The 17,983-nt window shown below is 24.0% G+C and overlaps 1 protein-coding gene across 1 annotated transcript; it reads right to left on the reverse strand.

Annotated features, from left to right (window-relative positions):
* Positions 1-1,673: 1,673 nt before the first annotated feature.
* LOC145835720 (polyubiquitin-B-like) lies at positions 1,674-10,190 on the reverse strand. Its single transcript, XM_082943428.1, has 5 exons — positions 10,091-10,190; positions 8,765-8,983; positions 8,327-8,548; positions 8,015-8,185; positions 1,674-1,765 (listed from the first exon to the last, which is right to left on the reverse strand). The coding sequence occupies exons 1-5, from the start codon at positions 10,188-10,190 to the stop codon at positions 1,674-1,676; spliced, it is 804 nt and encodes a 267-aa protein (XP_082799554.1).
* Between the last annotated feature and the right edge of the window lie 7,793 nt (positions 10,191-17,983).

Below are 17,983 nucleotides of genomic sequence, written 5' to 3' on the forward strand. Positions count from 1 at the left end.
CTCGAAACTTGAAAGATAACCAAGTACATCACATCAATCAACTTGGAGATTTACTGTAAGTTAACAAAGTAATCCTTCAAAACTAGGATTTGCTAAAGGAAGCAACATGTTTCTTTTGTAAGTCGGATGCAAAAACTAGTATTGAAATTTCTTATCAAATACATGAACTAAAATAAAATTTAAATATTCATCTAACGGACTTTCAATATGTTATCCAAACCTATTTCCTCACGCCACATATAACCAAAATCAATAAACAATTAATAGTTATAAGTTTAACACTTATAAAATTTGATTTGAGGTCATTTTTAGGTCTCCGTCGGAACTTCATGGAGAAACAAAATTAGGTGGTGCACTGTGCATTTTCTTTTTGTTTTTGCTGATAAACGTATGACCTTAGGTAAACTAAAAAAAAATTTTTGTTAAATATAGAAAAAAATTAAGAGGTTAGGACAAATGTTGATATTTGAAAATAAAATTAAACATCGCATAAGTGTAAATATCAAGAAATGTAAAAAGGATTAATTCTTTTGTTTTTACGTATGTTTAAGAATAAATAAGTTAACAATAAAAAGCTTATAATAACAATTGTACATTCGGCAATTTTATCGTGAATTTTATTTTATTTGAATCATAAAACTTTTTATTTATTAGAATTTTGGTAAAAGGTACAAAAAAAAAAACAATTTAAATTCACGTATTAACTGTTCTCTAAAAAGACGAATTTAATTCACTTATTACTACAGTTTTATATTATAAAAATGTGCTTGTTATTGATAACTAACTAAATTTAAATACTGATCAGTTTTATCTTAACCTCTTCTGCTAGCGTTAAAGTGACAGAGTTAAATAGGGTATAATGTGTTTGTCAGTACTTTAATAACAACCCTTTATCATATCTATACGAGACCTTTGTAACTTCTATCGTAGTTTAATTTTTTTATTACTATTTTAATAAGATTTAAATTACGTCACACTTCGTCTTAGGTTGATATGTTTTTTTAACTTTTTTCTTTCAAATATTATTTTTATTAGTTACAATCGTTTTAATGCCGCTAAAAGAACAATAAAAGATAAAAAAAAACTATATTTCCTAAAATGCATTTGTTAAAATAAAAATTTAAGAACAACTATTTTCTTATGTTTTCAATATTTCATTGTTAACTTCGAAATAGAAAAGTACGTTATATGAAAAATGTATAAAAATGTCATAATAATTGCTAACAGTTTATTAATTTATGTTAAAGATTGGCATAATTTTATTTTATTTGTAGCATACCTGATTAGAAGTCTTATTTTTTATAATATTTTACACTTACTGTTTTGTAATTACACTATTTAATTTTAGTTTGATTTTTTAGTTAACCAAACTTTTTGTAGTGTTGTTAAACATCTTTAATAAGGAATTCCTTAAACGTAATCAGGGTTGATCTTGTCAGGCCAACAATAAAAATTTGAACGTACATGCTCGATATATTACGGAGGAGACGGTTCGGTGCCTATAGTAGACTATGGTTTTCATAGTTAATATAGATAGTAATTGGTTTAAAAAGATTGTATACTTTTTCTCTCTCTTTTGCAATTAATCTATTTAATTCAAGTCAAAAAAAATATTTACATGGATCTTAAAGATACATATTGTTTTAGTTCTAAGTAAAATTTATCAAAGTAACTTAAAAATATAAGGTGTGAGGCTCGATGACCGGAAGGTCTTCCTCCACACCAGGGGCGTGTTTTGACTGGTATCCTGTTTTCTGTGAACCCCCTAAAAAAAAAAAGAAAAAAGAAAAGAAAAAAATTAGAATTTCACTAAAAACTTTGTTTATTGACTTTGTTTTGGTTATTTGATAAACTTTAAATAATTAATGTTGAATTTATAACACTGAAAGATTAAAAAGTTTCCTTAACAAAAACAGCTCATTTTTGCCCAGATGAAATAGATTTTAAATAAAATCTTAATTGTGACGTCATGGAAACTCTAGGAAACTTTTTACTAAGATGCTCTTAGTTCCCACTATAAATTGTTACTTAGTGTAAATAACTTTTGATACAGCACTGTTTTTGAACTAGTAACTACAATTTTACTTAAAATATATCAAATATAATCACTAAAGTTTTTTTTTACCAAATTGGTTGTATATAATAATGTCTTGTGAAGCTTTTGTACTATAACATTTATATTTTTTGTTTATGTGTCAACCAACTGGGTTTAAACCTTGAAAAGTTCAATTTAGAGAGTTTTCAAAATTATCTTTAAACCACTACACCACCTGGCAATTTATTCTTTTACCATTTAATAGTGTTTTGATATTTTTTATTTAAGTTGTTTTATTTTTGTATATGTGTTGGCCACAAAGTTGGTTGTTGATAATTTTGAAATTTTTATCTCAGAGAGATTTCATAATCATTATCAGTATTCCTGCACCATCAGGCACACATTTAATAACATTCTTAAGATATTTTAATTTCGTTGTAAAAGTCTAAACATTTTTTGGTAATTACCTAGGTAATTACCATATCAAGCTGAAATTATATTGTGTTTAATATCTTTTTGAACCATAATTTTAGATCTAATTTATATTATCGATCTAAAATTATTCTTCGTTTGAAACAAGCTATATAAATACATAGTTAGAACCAAATTCATTTGTTATAAACTAAAACACTTAATTGATTGTATTTTACAGTATAGGAATGTATATAAGTTATTGTATCATTTGCTTTATTTTAAAAATAAAAGTAATAAGACATATAAGTTTTATTGGTTTATGATAAATAAGTTTTATTTATGCATTTATAATTTTTTTTTTAAAGCCTATAATTATGGTAAAAAACAACATTGAATTTAATATAATTTCAGCTTGATATTGGTGCGACATCGTCCTAGGTAATTACCCATTGTTTTAGTGAAATTTCAATTTTTAGAAATTTAATTACCTGAAAAAATGTGCTTGTTATAAATATAATTTTATCCAGCTCTTTTAGTTTTATTTTTTCTAAATTTGATACAGTATAATAATTAAAAAACATAATACTTTTTTATTACTACTTATATGTTTTTATTTATTTCTAAGCAGAAAAAAGCATTTTAAACACAGAGTTTTTCGGCTAAATATTGCGTACTTAACTGACAGTGCATACCTAGGAAATGCGTACTTAAGCTAGAAATTAAGAACAAAAAAAAACTTTGAAACCCTTTGAAAAAAGTCTAGACACGCCCCTGCTTCACACCAAGCCTTTGACCAAAGTTGTAAGTGTTCACATTTTTCTTTCTTTCTTAAAGTTATTGAACATCTTTAATAAGGAATTCCTTAAATGTACAAAATAAGGGCTCGTCTGTTTATAATTTTCGGATCTATTTTGTAAAGTTAACTTGTAGATAAAAAGTCACACCACAGTCCACACTGTGTCATATACTTTCAAAATTTTGTAGTTAATTAGGATTACTATTACATATGAGTGTAGCAACAAAAACAAAAAACAAGTTTAGTTTAGTTTTACCACAGTATGGATTAAAACTTTAAATATTTTTTTTTATGTACTAGAGGTGACGGTAAACTACGACCAGTTCCATGTTCCGACCATTTGGCATACATTTTACTTTCATAAATAACAATTTTTTATCTTAAAGGTTAACAACAGTTTGTTTTTATTTCTTAGCTTTGTATCAAAGTTTTATTTTATTTCTATAAACTGCAAACATTTGTATTTAATAAACTTATGTTTTTTTTTTACATTTCGGTTTTGTTATATTTTTGTATTAGCATAACTTTTTTTTAAACGTGGAAACCAAAAAACTGTTATATATAAAAACTACTTATTTTTTAAAGTGAGTTTTTAAGAATTTTTTAGGATGTTAAATAATATAATACTGCTGTTTAGTTTAAATACTTAAATATTTTATGTTACATTGAAGTATAACTTATCAACATATAATGTTAAATAGTTTACTGGACAGCTAGTTTAGTTACTAAGAAAATTGATACTTAAAAAAATTTTATGGACTTTTGCTCAAAATTTAACTTTTTAAGATATTCAAATTATTTTTACTTCTAATTAAGTGCCTTTAAAGTAAAATGACTTATGTTAAAATTAATACTTCATAAATAAGGTTATTGTTTACTTTAAAGTACTAAATTTGAAGCTCAACTTTAATTTCCCCAGTTTTAGAACCTGTATTTTTACGACTGATAACTTAAATAAATTCCAATTTAAACACATTCGAAATTAAAAACAAAAGGTTTAAAACTAACACTAGAAAAAAAACTGTTTAAAGAAAATAGTACGTTTAGTTTAAACTTTCCAATAAGCTTTCTTTAGTTTAATTTTTTTGAGTAATATGAACAAATTATTCATTCTGATCAAACTTTAAAAATTTAATTAAGTATTAGTTTAGTTATATATATATGTATATAAAAAAACAGATACAGACATTGTATTTCATTCGTGTGACTTTTTAATTTTTTCGGGTGATGATGATGGAAGAAAAATGACACTGATAGTTATTTTGATATACCAATAGGTAGGTTTCATGGAGCGGAGGTATGCAATCTTGTAGGGCTATATATTCTAGATATACTCAAAAGTATTTTTAATAATTGTGGATTTTATAGAGATGATGGACTCGGTGTCATTGATCTTTCAAAACCTCTTATTTACGAAAAGATTAAAAAGTCAATGTTTAGATTCATGTATGATGTCGGTTTCAAAATAACTTTAGAAATAGAAGCACAAATAACGATTTTTTTAGATGTTACTTTAAATTTATCTAATAGTACTTACCGTCCGTATCATAAACCAAACTCTTTATTAAACGTTATAAATATTAGTTCTGACCACCCTTATCATGTAAAAAAATGCCTCCCAATAATGACACAAAAACGTTTAAGCACTCTTTCTTTGAAAGAAAGGATAGTTAACGAAATAAAAGAACCGTACAAAACTAAATTAAAAATTCGAGGTTTTAAATGTAAGTTAAAGTATGAGAAATTAGATGTAGATAAAAAATGCAAAAAACCGCGCAATCTACATATAACGCGGTATAATCCTCTATATTGCTCTTCAGTTAATATAATCTTAGGTAAATAATTTTTGAAGCTTGTTGATAAACACTTCCCCGATAGCCACTTTTATAACAAAATTTTCAATAGAAAGACAGTTAAAATTTCTTATAGTTGCATGAGTAATGATAAAACTTAAAAACAATCTCACAACAAAACAGTAATTTCAAACTTTAATGATAGACATATAAAAGCTAATGCATATAATAACTTTAGAATTGAAGATAGTAATATTTCTAATTATAATAATGATAATAATGTTAACAGTAATAATAAAATTAATAATTTTAATAATAGTGATATAACACTAGTAATGATGATAATCTTAATAGTAGTAATTTTTATTATGGTAACAAGAACAAAAAACCTATTAAAACTTTAAACATAAAAGATATAAACTGTAATGATGTTTTAATAGTTATAACAATGAAAATATTGATATCAATAATACTTAAAATAGTGTAGATTCTAATAATCAACGTATAACTGGAAGTATTGCTGAAATGATAATTGAAAACTTACAAAAAGTAAGTGGTAATCGTGCCAAAAGTATAAGTAAAATGCATAACAACACTACTATGAATAAATACTCAAAACTAACTAAGCCTAATAGTGAAAAGTTAAGTAAAATTCTTAAAATTTGTAATTGCCGTAAATTAAATAAAGATACCCAACTGCCCATTAAAAGGTAATTGCTTAATAAAAAAAGTAATTTATGAAGTTAAAGTTGAAAGTAAAGGCCCTGATAAAATTTATATCGGAAGTAAAGCAGGTAGTTTCAAAGATAGATAGGCTAACCATAAACATACTTTTAAAAATATAAATAAAGAACAAAGCACGCGTTTGTCGGATTATGTCTCGAGTTTTTTTCACAGGTACGGTAAAAGGCTAAACACGGAGTAGAGTATTGTTTTAAAGATCAAACATACATCCAACGGAGTAAATAGAACTTGCCCAACCTGCAATACAGAAAGAGCAGTAGTTGCAGAAGAATATAAAGACCTACTTCTTAACAAGCGATAAGATTTATCGAATATTTGTCCTAACAATCGACGATTCTACTTTAAATAACTCTGTCAACTTATGTACTTATTTATTTCAAAACATTTTCATATACAATCAGAAACATTAAGTTTACTACTACATGCTTCTTCTATTTTATTATGTACCGTGTAGATTTACTGTATTAATATTTTAAATTTAGTTTAAATTTTAGTAATCATTTTGTTGCATAGTTTGTTTTTAAGCTGAATAACTTATAGATTAATTTATTAAATTCATTATGAGGTAATATTTCTGTACAACTCAATTTATGTTCCGTTTTAAATAATTTGTCTATTCTTAGAGCTTTTTTGAGGTTAGTATATGCTTTTATTAAATTTGTTATGTTTATAAACAATTTGTATTTTTATGTTTTATTCCAAACTTTGTTTTTAAACCATAAAATTCGTATATTTTTACTACTCACATATATATTATACATACTTATACATGCTTTTTTTCTAATGCGTGTTTATATTTATCTGTGTAGATCTATTTTTTAATTTATTTAACAGCAGTGAAACGCCTTTAGTCGGAATAAAGTTCTAACACAAAAACATCTCTGGTATATACATATACATATATAACTTAATAAGATAAATAGTTTCTTAAAAATTTTTACATATTTATTTATTTCTTTTTTATTTCAGTAAAACTATTTTGTTAACATTAGAAAGTGTAAAAACTTATCACAATTAATTCATTTAAAGTTTTAAAACAATTTAAAGTTTAAAATCTGTTTAAATTGAAAGTAGTTTGTTTGTACATATTATAAGGTTTTTTTTATATAGTTTAAATGAACTATCATTTATTCTTTAGAAAACTTTACTAACAATCACGAAAATTAGAATTAGAACGCAATGTGTCAGTTAATAAATTATAAAATTATATATAAAATCAAGTTGAAAATTACGACGATAAAAGAATAATTGAGAATCAAAAAACACATATGAAAGAAACATTTAACTATGAAATTGTAAAAACAAAAAAAGTTATTGTTGGCATACCTTTAACTTGTCATTTCAAAGTTTTTATTTGTAAATATAGTATTAATTGTTATAAATTTTAATTTTAGCTAGAAAACTAATGGTCTAGTTCTTTCAGACTTAAAAGTTTATAAACTTAAAACTTAATAAAGTTTTAAATATTTTGGTAAATCTTTTAATATTAAACTATTCCTGAATATCTTTCAACTTTATAGATTTTAATACTTTATAAAGTCAAGTTTTACTCAAAAGTTAATTTAAATGTCTAACGTATTTTAAAAGTTTGTATTCTCCTTAACTGTTTTGTAACTCAAAAGTTTAATCAATTATTCATCAAATATAATCAATATGTTTAGTATTTTTAACATAGAAATTACCAATTTAAATATATAAATTTATTTCAATTGAATTAGTATGACATCAAATTATTAATACACTAATTGTAGTTAAGAAAGTTTGTAAGCTATTTATTTCTTATTGTCACAAAAAACACTAAATATTAATAAAATGACCTTTTTTTATGAAATGTTGTTTGTTATAATTTTAAGTTGAATATGTACAAAATTTTTTACATTAAATTTATATAAAATATGTTTATTTTTGAAAACAATTAAAATTTTAGTCAATTTTATTTTTTTACTCTGTAAGAGAAAAATACGGATTTTTATGAGTCAGTGCTGTAGACAATCTGTAAAAACTATAAAAAATTATTTTATTATAACTTTTATATCAAACATATTTGTTATAATCACTCAACATAATACAGTATATAAAAACTAATCTTAATTTGAAACACACTAAATAAAAGGACAAAAAACTCATCATCTAAAAATCTAAATTCATCGTTATTTCAAATCAATGACTAGACGAATTTGGATAAAATATTTTCTACTACTGTCAGGCATTGAAAATGAAAAAACTATTTACGTTTACGCTTGCGTAACACTCTAGTTTCACTCGTATCTGGGCATCCCTTGCAACAAAGTCTCAAAACCAAGTGAATAGTAGATTCTTCGGCAACATTGTAGTCAGACAAAGTTCTACTATCATCTAACTGTGTACCCATGAAGATCAAACGTTGTTGTCTAACAGTAAGATCTGAAATATTTTACTTTCTATAACTTTACCTAAACTAACTTACTTTTAATAACTTACTTAAAGTATAAATGATTTTTATTGTTTTGCTAAATAGTTTTAATCTACACATTAAACAAATATTGCAAACGTGTCCTACTTTACCTTCCTTTTCTCCAATCTTAGCCTTGAGACTTTCAACTGTGTCAGAAGCGTTAATAAAGAACGTTATATTATGACCGGTCAAGTTCTTCACGAAAATTTTCATTTTATCAGCATGCCTGAAGTCAATAGCAGATCCCTCCTTAACGCTGTATTCGGAAATAGCTTTTTTATCTTCAAGCTTTTGTTGTCCGAAACTCAATATTTGCTTGCTGAAAGGAATACCTGAAATAAGCATGATATTGACTTACTATATTTAAAAACTAGTCTTTTAGCAGGACTAACGATATACTCTTTCTACAATATCAAACAGTATTTTCGTCATATAAAAAAATATTTATTTTATTAAGTATCCTTCTAAAACTTAAAATTTTGTCATCGTTACTTTATCAATATAGTTGCTAATCAGTTTATTATGTAATATAGTTTTTTCACACTGACCCCTTTTATCCTCGATCCTCGCTTTCAGAATCGCAACGGTGTCTGTTAGGTTGACTTCCAACTCAAAAGTCTCACCGCCCAACTCATTCACTTTTATTTTCATATTGGAAACAGTCAATGCAACGAAGGACCCGTCCTGTATGTTGTAGTCGTTAAGCGACTTTCCGCTTTCCAATTGCTCTCCATTGAAAAACAACTTTTGCATGTCATAAGGAATGCCTGAAAAAAATATTTAACCAAATAAAAGAGGTTTAACAAGTTTGATAACATCACTTTTCATTGTTATACCAAGTTTAATTAGTTTTGATTTGTTGAAAAGTAATGTATGTAAATTTTATTTATTAACCAAAAGTGGTTCTTACAAGTAATCAGGGACGTAGCTTGGTACGATGTTTCTGCAAATATAAAGAAACGTATACTTATGTGCGAAAAAACTTCATTTGGCTTTAGCTTGAAAAGAATCTGCTTTCTTAGCTTTCAGTATTCGTTTATACCTAGTTATGCACTCCTGAGAGATAACTTTGACATATATGCACTCTTTAGCATTTTTAGTGTCGTAAAGATTAAACAAATTAACTACATCTAAATTGTAACACTTAGCGCGTTAAAGCTTTAATTTGACAAAAAGCTGCATTGCAAAATTGATTCTAATGAAAGATGTAGCTTCAAAATTCAAAATCATACTTCTTATGTTACAAAAGTTTGCATAACTTGTTGTTACTATTGACTTGGTTAAGTGTTTGATTTTCAATACAAAATTAATGTTTTTGAGTTAAATTGTGATTTTCTTATACTTATATTTAATGAATGTTTTCTGGGTTTACACCATTGGCAACACATAAAGAGTCATAGGGAATGTGGAGCAGAATAAATTGCTTTGTATACAGTTACCACTCGTACTTCAACATTCAATTTTTGATGTATTAACATAATTGCATATTTTCAGATTAAGTTTAATAACATTAAAGGTAATTTAAGTTGCTGTGAACCAGCTGTGAAGTTTTCACGCGTCATTTCAGATGTTTTAATTTTCGTAACTTTTTTGAGATAGCTACGTCCCTGCAAGTAATCACTAACTATTTTTTTTAATTACAATAAATTAATAACAGCAACACTTGACATTATAACTATTAGTAACTTAAATTTGTTGATTTTTCAGTTTCATCAACTAATTTTGTAACATACCAATAAGAAAGGCTAATTAGTAAGTAAAACAATTATAGTATATATTATACACTTTAGTTTAAAACATAGTTGTCTACTACTGCTATCGGATTTTAAAAAAATCAATCAAACTTAAAAACGCAGTAAATTAAATATTTTAACCTTGGCAATCCTGAATTCTAGCTTTGACGATCGCACAAGTGTCATATGGATCCACAGAAAGCATAAACCATCTGTTCATGGTATCCACTTTTATATGCATGTTTATTTTATTTAAAATCCTGTTAAAATTTTACAAGTTTATATTATATTATTAATAGATTCAAGAAACAATTAAAATTAATATTTTTAGTATAATTAAATAAAGGTATTTACTGACTTAAATTATCTTAATTGTAACTTAAAACAGTTTTTTGATAAAGCTACATATTTTGTTATAAGTAAGTAACACAAATTCAACTTTCCATAAAACAAAAACTCGTTATACTAAATTTACTGACTGTTGAGTTTAAATTGTTTGAAGCTTTAATTTTGAAATAAAAATTTAATTATTCTATAAAATAGAATAATGTACAAATTATTTTTCTAATCAACAACACAGTTTTATAAAATACATTTAAAAAGATTAGTTTCAACATAATTTAAAAGTTATATTTAAAAAATCAACATTTGCTTACAGTTACTTTTGCTTTTAATAGTTTTAATCGGGGTTGCCACAGATAGAGTTGAAAAAGTTAGTTGAGTTTTATTTTTGACTTTGCCTGAATTTTTGATCAATTTCTTAGTTATAGCTTATTAAAATTAAAAAAATATATATTTTAAATAATATAAAAAATTTTTTTATTTTATACAGGTTAAATTAACGATTATTTTGCTGATTTTAACCATATAACTTTTATTGTAATGTTTGAATCATCTGTGTATGATCGATTTATATGCAATAAAAAGCTCTAAAAACAAAATACTTGTATCTCTACCCTACCACATGGTGATCATAGAAAAATTTAATTTATTCATAAAATTTAACTAATATTTAAAAGATTAAATAATTGAAAAGCTTTTTGTTTTTAAACAACATTAGCAAAATGCAGTTTATAGTAATGATAAGTTGTGCATATTTATGTCAACTTTCCTAATTTAAAGCGCCCGAGGTTTCCTGAACTTTACTGACTTGTCATTTTTTATCTTAATTTTGTTTTCTGACTTTTTCTAACTTTGAGGCAACCTTTTCAAGTGCATCACTAAAAGTTTTTAAACACAGCCAAGGAAAAAACTAGTTTTAAAATCTAGTATAAGTCTATCAAATATTCATTAGAATGTTCTTTAATCTTGACTTAACATATTAAATAGTATTTTTTTTAACATTCATCTAAGATTTTTGCTTTTTTATTTTGCAGTTTAATTTTACTGTAGTATCTTAGAAAAATATATTTATTTTAATATTTAAAAGGTAATATGTTTTGGATAATCTTACTAGTTTAAGTACTATTATCTTTAAGAGATAGTAAAAAAAAAAAGAAGTTGTTAACTACCTTGAGAAATAATGTTTAAGGAAATATCATTGTTCAATATTTCAGTTAATTTTAAGTGAACTGCTTAAATAAAAAATCTAACAGAAGTCTTAAATAAAACTATAATGCTAAAGAGAGTGTTAAAAACTGCTTTATCAAATCCAATATGTTTTTGATTTTTCCAACAATATATAACAAAAATGTGCATTAGAGATACAAAAATAAAAACAGTTGTAAATTAAGTTTTAAATTCTAAAGATGAGTATGTGATTTATTTTTTTAAAGAAGTAACTACTATAAACAAATATTTATTAAAACAAAAGGTAAGTTTTAATCAAACACTTGCAGCATTTGATTAAAATCTTGTCTCAGAAGATAATTTGTAAGTTCAACATTCAACAATTAAAATACTAGTTTATATCACGACTAAACTTATTAAATTGTTTATAAAATTTCTATATATAAGATTTAAAAATTATAAAAAAACATTCTAAAATGGTTTTAATTACTAAAACATTTCACACTGTATTTAAAAGAATTTCAAAATGAAACCATGATCTGTAGATGATTTTAACTGCTATTCAAATCAAAAGTTTTGTCTTTGTATGTTAACATAAGTTTTAGTTCTAATCTAATCGTTTGTTGATCAGTTTAAAAATAATTTATAATATAAACAACTATATAAAATTAGAAACATTTTTAATTACTTTGTACTATATTTTAAATACTTAAGTTAATTTGATGAAAAAATTGTTAAGTATTTTATTAAGAGTTTAAGGACAACAATTCATAAAACAAATTTTAACAACATTTTTACTGATTCAAGCAAAAAGCTATAAAATGTTTGTTATTGTAAAAATTTAAGCAATAAGAGTTATTTATGTTGCATTTTTATTAATAAAACCTATTGATATTAATTAGCCATTTATAGGAAACAAAATACTTAATATTTATAATAATACTATAGCTATAAGTTAATATTAAGCTTAAGTTATACTAAAAACTAAAAAGTATTTTAACTTAAATTTAAAAATATATTTTTTTAATAAATTTGAACGGCTTTTTATTGCTCTTCTTCTGTACATTGAGTTAAACTGTATCCAAGTCGTGTATTAAAGGTTCCTTCGTACACCAGGTCCTAGGACCAATTTTTTGACTGCTTTTTTGTTGTACAATAATCATATCATTAAGTTTAAAATATATTTTTACTTCTAAAACCTAATATTTTATAATATAAATTAGGGCTTATAAAAAAATTTATTGTGAAACTAAGTACTGTATTAAAACATAACATCCATAATAAGTTTGAAATTAATCTATCCACCCAAGACCTAAAACTTAAATTTAGTTTCCAAAAGATGATTTTAAAAATATATAATCTACATGCTGTCCTGTGGCAAAAAAAAATATATAAAAACTATGCTTTCGAAATTTTTTTTTAAATTTAAACAAAAACTATATTTATTCGATATTCAGAACGCTGTAATTTTGTTACTTTGGCATCACTACTGCAAAGTGCAAGAAACTCATCAGCCGATAGTTTTACATCCCTGCTTAAAATATTTACGAATGTAAAACTGAAACCAAGTTGCCAACTTGTTATTAATTTTAACCAAATCCAAAATACAATAACATAAGAAAATTATTAATGAAAAGAAATTTTATCTATTTATTATTTCTATTACTACATGAATAATATTTTATTCATATATTTTGCATTAAAAAATATAAAATGGTAATGTTATAATAATTGTTGTCATTTTTAACACTTTCATTTTAACTAATGTTTTATTATGTATTTGACCAATTGTTTAAATGATATAAGTCAAAGCTTTCTTAGTATATACATAAATGTTTTGTAAAAGTTAATTTTAAAAATTGAAAATAAATCACAATTTTAGGTTGAATGTTTAGTTTATAGTTTTGCTTGCACAGATATTGTTATTCAAGAATCATATCACTAGGATTTTATTGGGTTTTTTTTAATAACAAAGTTAATGGCATTGTGGTAACTTTAGGCTGGATTTTAATATTAAATGATTATTTTTAAATAAATAAATAAACCTTATGTGAAAGTGATCACAAATTATTAAACTTCTGTCTGAAATAATAATGGCAAAAAATAATTTGAAATTACTTGTTTATTTCCTTATTTTAAAATTATTTCAGGTAAATGTAACTAATAAAATTTGAATACTTTTAGTTTCATAATATGAATTTATATCATGAACTTGTTTCAAAAACTATTATAATTTTATTTTATGTTAGTGACTGTTATTATTTAGAAGTATTAAATGATAAATATTTCTTTGTAAATTTAAGGGCATAGGGAGGATAAAACTCTTTTTTTCACAATTTCATCTTATTTTATATAGTTTTTATTAAGCTACAAGATGCTTTTTATAAATTTTAAAAATTCAACTTTTAAGATTCAGCCAGTTAAAGTCAAAGGCAACAATGGGTCCCTTATGAAAGGCCCAAACTAAAACAACAAAATTAGACTTTTTCTCTAAAAATCTATCTTCTTCTAAGTTTTTTGAGATAATTACCTCACAATTTTGGGAAGTGTTCCTTGATATATTTAGAAAATTTGTTCAGAAAGAAATTTAAAATCTAAATTTTTTTTTTTGTGTTTATGTTATAAAAAAATTTATTTATTATTTATTATTAACTTAATTCTAACAGAATTTTTTAAATATTGCAAGGAACATTTCCTAGAAATTTGAGGTAGTTATCTCCAAAAACGTAGGAGAAGATAGATTTTTAGTGGTTTATAGTTATTTGCTGTTTTAGTTTGCACCTCCCACAAGGAACCTATTGTTGCCTCCAACTTTGACTGGCTGAATCTCAGAAGTTATTTTGATTTTTTGAATCTGTAGAAAGCATGTTATAGCTTTGTAAAACTATACAAAATAAGATAAAATTGTGAAAAAAATGTAACCCCCCATTGCCATTAAAATAATTTTTATTGTTATATATACAAGTTGGATATGTACAGTTTTTGGATATTTATCATCATACTTTCTTTTAGGAAGTATTAAAATTATTTTGATTTTATCTACTTGATAGCTGTAAAAAAATCAAGTAATGATAATATAAAGATAACACATTAAAATATTTTAACTTTAGCTCACTAAAACAGTATTGAAAAAAATATAGTTGTAATTATGAATATAAGTTTAAATGGTATTAACATTAAGAAATTATGGTTTACACAGAAAAGTTATATCACTTTATGCAATTAGAATGGTAACTTCTATTTTTTTGGAATCCTGAAACTTTTCAGGATTCTTTGTCAGAGGTTTTAGAAGAAGTGTATTTTTTTATTTTAAACTTTTATTATAAAATTTAATAAAAAAAATTATAATTTAAAACTACATACTTGACGGCAATATTAACACTATTTAGCCTAGTAAAAATGTATAATAAATAAGTAAAACAAAAATTTGGTAAAACTTATATGAATTTTTATTACAATAGTTCAAAGAATAATCCTACTCCACAATTGTTTTTAACATTTCAACTTAAGGTTTATTATACCAGAAAAAGTTTAACCGACTGTTTAACAAATCATTAATGAAAAAAAAAACAAAAAAATGTTTCAATAAAAGTCATTTCTTTATCATGGACATCAATTATTCTGGACAAGTTGTTCTCAGGCTTAAAAATAAAATTAAGTTTTTTAAATAAATTAATGTTTATAGGTTGAAAATTAAAATATAGTTTCTTTAGAAAAGTATTGTACCTGATCACTGAACATATTTTCAACAGTTTTTGCTTTTTTAAAAACATAATTTTCTTTACCATCAACAATATTTACTTTGGACAAGTTGTTCTCAGGCTTAAAAATAATTGAGTTTTTTAAACAAATTTATGTATAAAAATTGAATATTTAAAATTTGTTTCTTAACAAAGGTAATTATATTTATTCTTTCAAAAATTTATTTTACAAACTAAGTTACAAAAGTAATTATATTAGCTAGTTTCAAATGTTTGTTGTTTTTGAATGTATAATTAGAGATTAGTGACTTATGAATAGTTGAATATTTTGGTTGTGAAAGTTTTATTTTTTTCAGTTTGTGCCTTGTATGGGTTTTATGTTTATTTTACACTGTAATTTGTTTTTTCTTTTTATGTTAGTGTCTTTCAATTTAGGTGGCTTAGGTTTTAATGCCTAGGTCCTTTGTTTGTCAACAAACTTCAATAATAGTTATAATACCTGGTCATCATATATATTTTCAACAGTTTTTAATTTTTTATACAAATAAATTTCTTTAACATTAATACTAACTTCCCCAGACAAGTAGTGCTTAGCATTAAAATTAATTATAAGTGTTATAAAGTATTTAAAACTTAGTATTTTCAAAACAAGAAAGTTTTTTATATAATAGCAAATTTTAACCTTTCTACTTAATAAGTTTTTATCCTCAATTTCATTATTTGATTGGTTGTCTTCTTTAGACTGCTTTTTAAATCATACTACCTTATTTTTTTAGCAGGTGGCTCATCAGCTGCCTAATGAAAAATAAATGAATGAAAACTGTTGATAATTATTTTTTGAACATATAGATAAAAAATTTAAAACTTACCCTGGTATTTTTTTCTAAAAACATTTGACACTGCAACTGGGAATTTTTTGTCTTTAAAACATGTAGACAAACCAAGCTTATCAAACATAACTTCATAAGCTTTAGTTGTGTCCTTTTCTAACATTTCAAATAAGCTGCCTGAAAAGCTTGTCTTTTTCTTTTAATATTTCTATATTTTTTAAACTTTCATTTTACTACTTTTAACACTCTGTAAATTTAATTAAAATTCCTAACTTTAATTGAAGATAAATGAAACAAATGTAGAAGAACTTTTAAACTACAATACAATAATTATTTCACTGTTACACCCCCTATGTTTTTTTGACTTAGATTACAACATGTTGTTGTTATAAATATTTTTCAGGCAAATACCTTTGTTTCCACCAGGAATTCTGCAAAGCCTATTATTGTAATGGTTATAGAAATTTATTTGGTGCCTGGTATCCTGAATTTCACTAGAATTTGTATGGTGCTTTTTGTAAGCTATGGATGTAGGTAACTTATATAATATACTTATCATGTACTAAATGCTTATATTCAATAATAATTAGGGCTACTCTATATAAAACTAAGAATGACAATGAATGAACAATTTGTGTTGAAGAACTATTGCAAACACTTAAAAATGTATAGAACAAAATAGATTCAACTACTTAGGATTTAAATAATAAATAATATAAAAAGTAAGATTGTTAAAAAATACTTTGAAGTAACACAAAAAAAACCATATAAATGAGTATTCAATACGATATAATACTGTAAATACTGTAAAGTTTCAGGATTCCAAATGAACTAGAAGTTACCTTTTTCATGTTGTATAGTGATATAACGTTTCTGTGTATATCCAAATTTATTAATGTTAAATATCAATGAAATTTGCTTTCCATGTTGTAAATAAAGATTATCTTCTTTCTATTAAAATTATTAAGTTTTCTTTGTCCTTTATTTGTATTAAGTTTTGTTTCTAGTTCATTTTTAATTTAATATTTATGATTTTAACAAAATAATCATTGAAGATTTTTTTGGACAAGCTTGTTTTATTCATTTATTATTTTTTATATTAGTTAGGTATTTATGTTATTTTATGCTAATGAATTTAAATAATTTAGAGTTGTTTTTTGTTTCACTGATAATTTAAATTAAAAGTATTTATTTCAGAAAGTGTTAAGGTTGATATTTATCTTTTTTTAAAAACAAGGTTGCTAAAAAACCTAGAATCCTGAAAAAATATGAAATTGGACAATTTAGGTAAAAAAATATACTTGAAAAAAAAAAAAAATTAGAATTTAAGTTTTTTTATTTGAAAGTAAAAAAACTAATAGGAAACCAAAAATTTATTAAAAGTATAGCTAAGTAGCTTTACAGTATTTTTTAAATGTTGTAATACACTTAAAGACAATTTTTTATCTTTTTTTAAGTTGGAAAATATCAGACTTAGTCTTCCCTCTACTACAATAAACCTTTTTTAAAGGCCAAGCACACCATTTTTCATCACCTGTAATTATACCTTCCCTTAAACATTAACACTAAACTAAAAAAAAAAAAAAGTTAAATGTATTTGCCCCATACGCTTTTAAATACTTTCTTTTTTTTTTAGCTTAAAACATTAATTAATAAAACATTGTCCCATGCATTACTTGAAAAGTTTTTTTGAAAAAAATTAACAAAAATTCAAGTATGATTTTTCTATTATTCCTTATTAAAAATAGAATTTTTAAAATCTTAAAAATTTTTCAAACAAATTTATTATCCTAGTTTTAAAAAGATTTTATTTACTAAATGCTAAGATTGTAAACATTGTTTTTCTTAAAAATTTCTAAATTTATATTATTGTTGGTACAATGGTTGTTTTTTATTAACACTGCTATTGACTGCGATTAAAATTCACATTTTGTACTTATTATCACTGTCATTAACTACTTTACAATAAAATGTTGGATCATTTTAGACTTAAT

Source organism: Thalia democratica, chromosome 1 (assembly GCF_965202585.1).
Source record: "Thalia democratica chromosome 1, ktThaDemo2.hap1.1, whole genome shotgun sequence".
Classification (NCBI taxonomy): Eukaryota; Metazoa; Chordata; class Thaliacea; order Salpida; family Salpidae; genus Thalia; species Thalia democratica.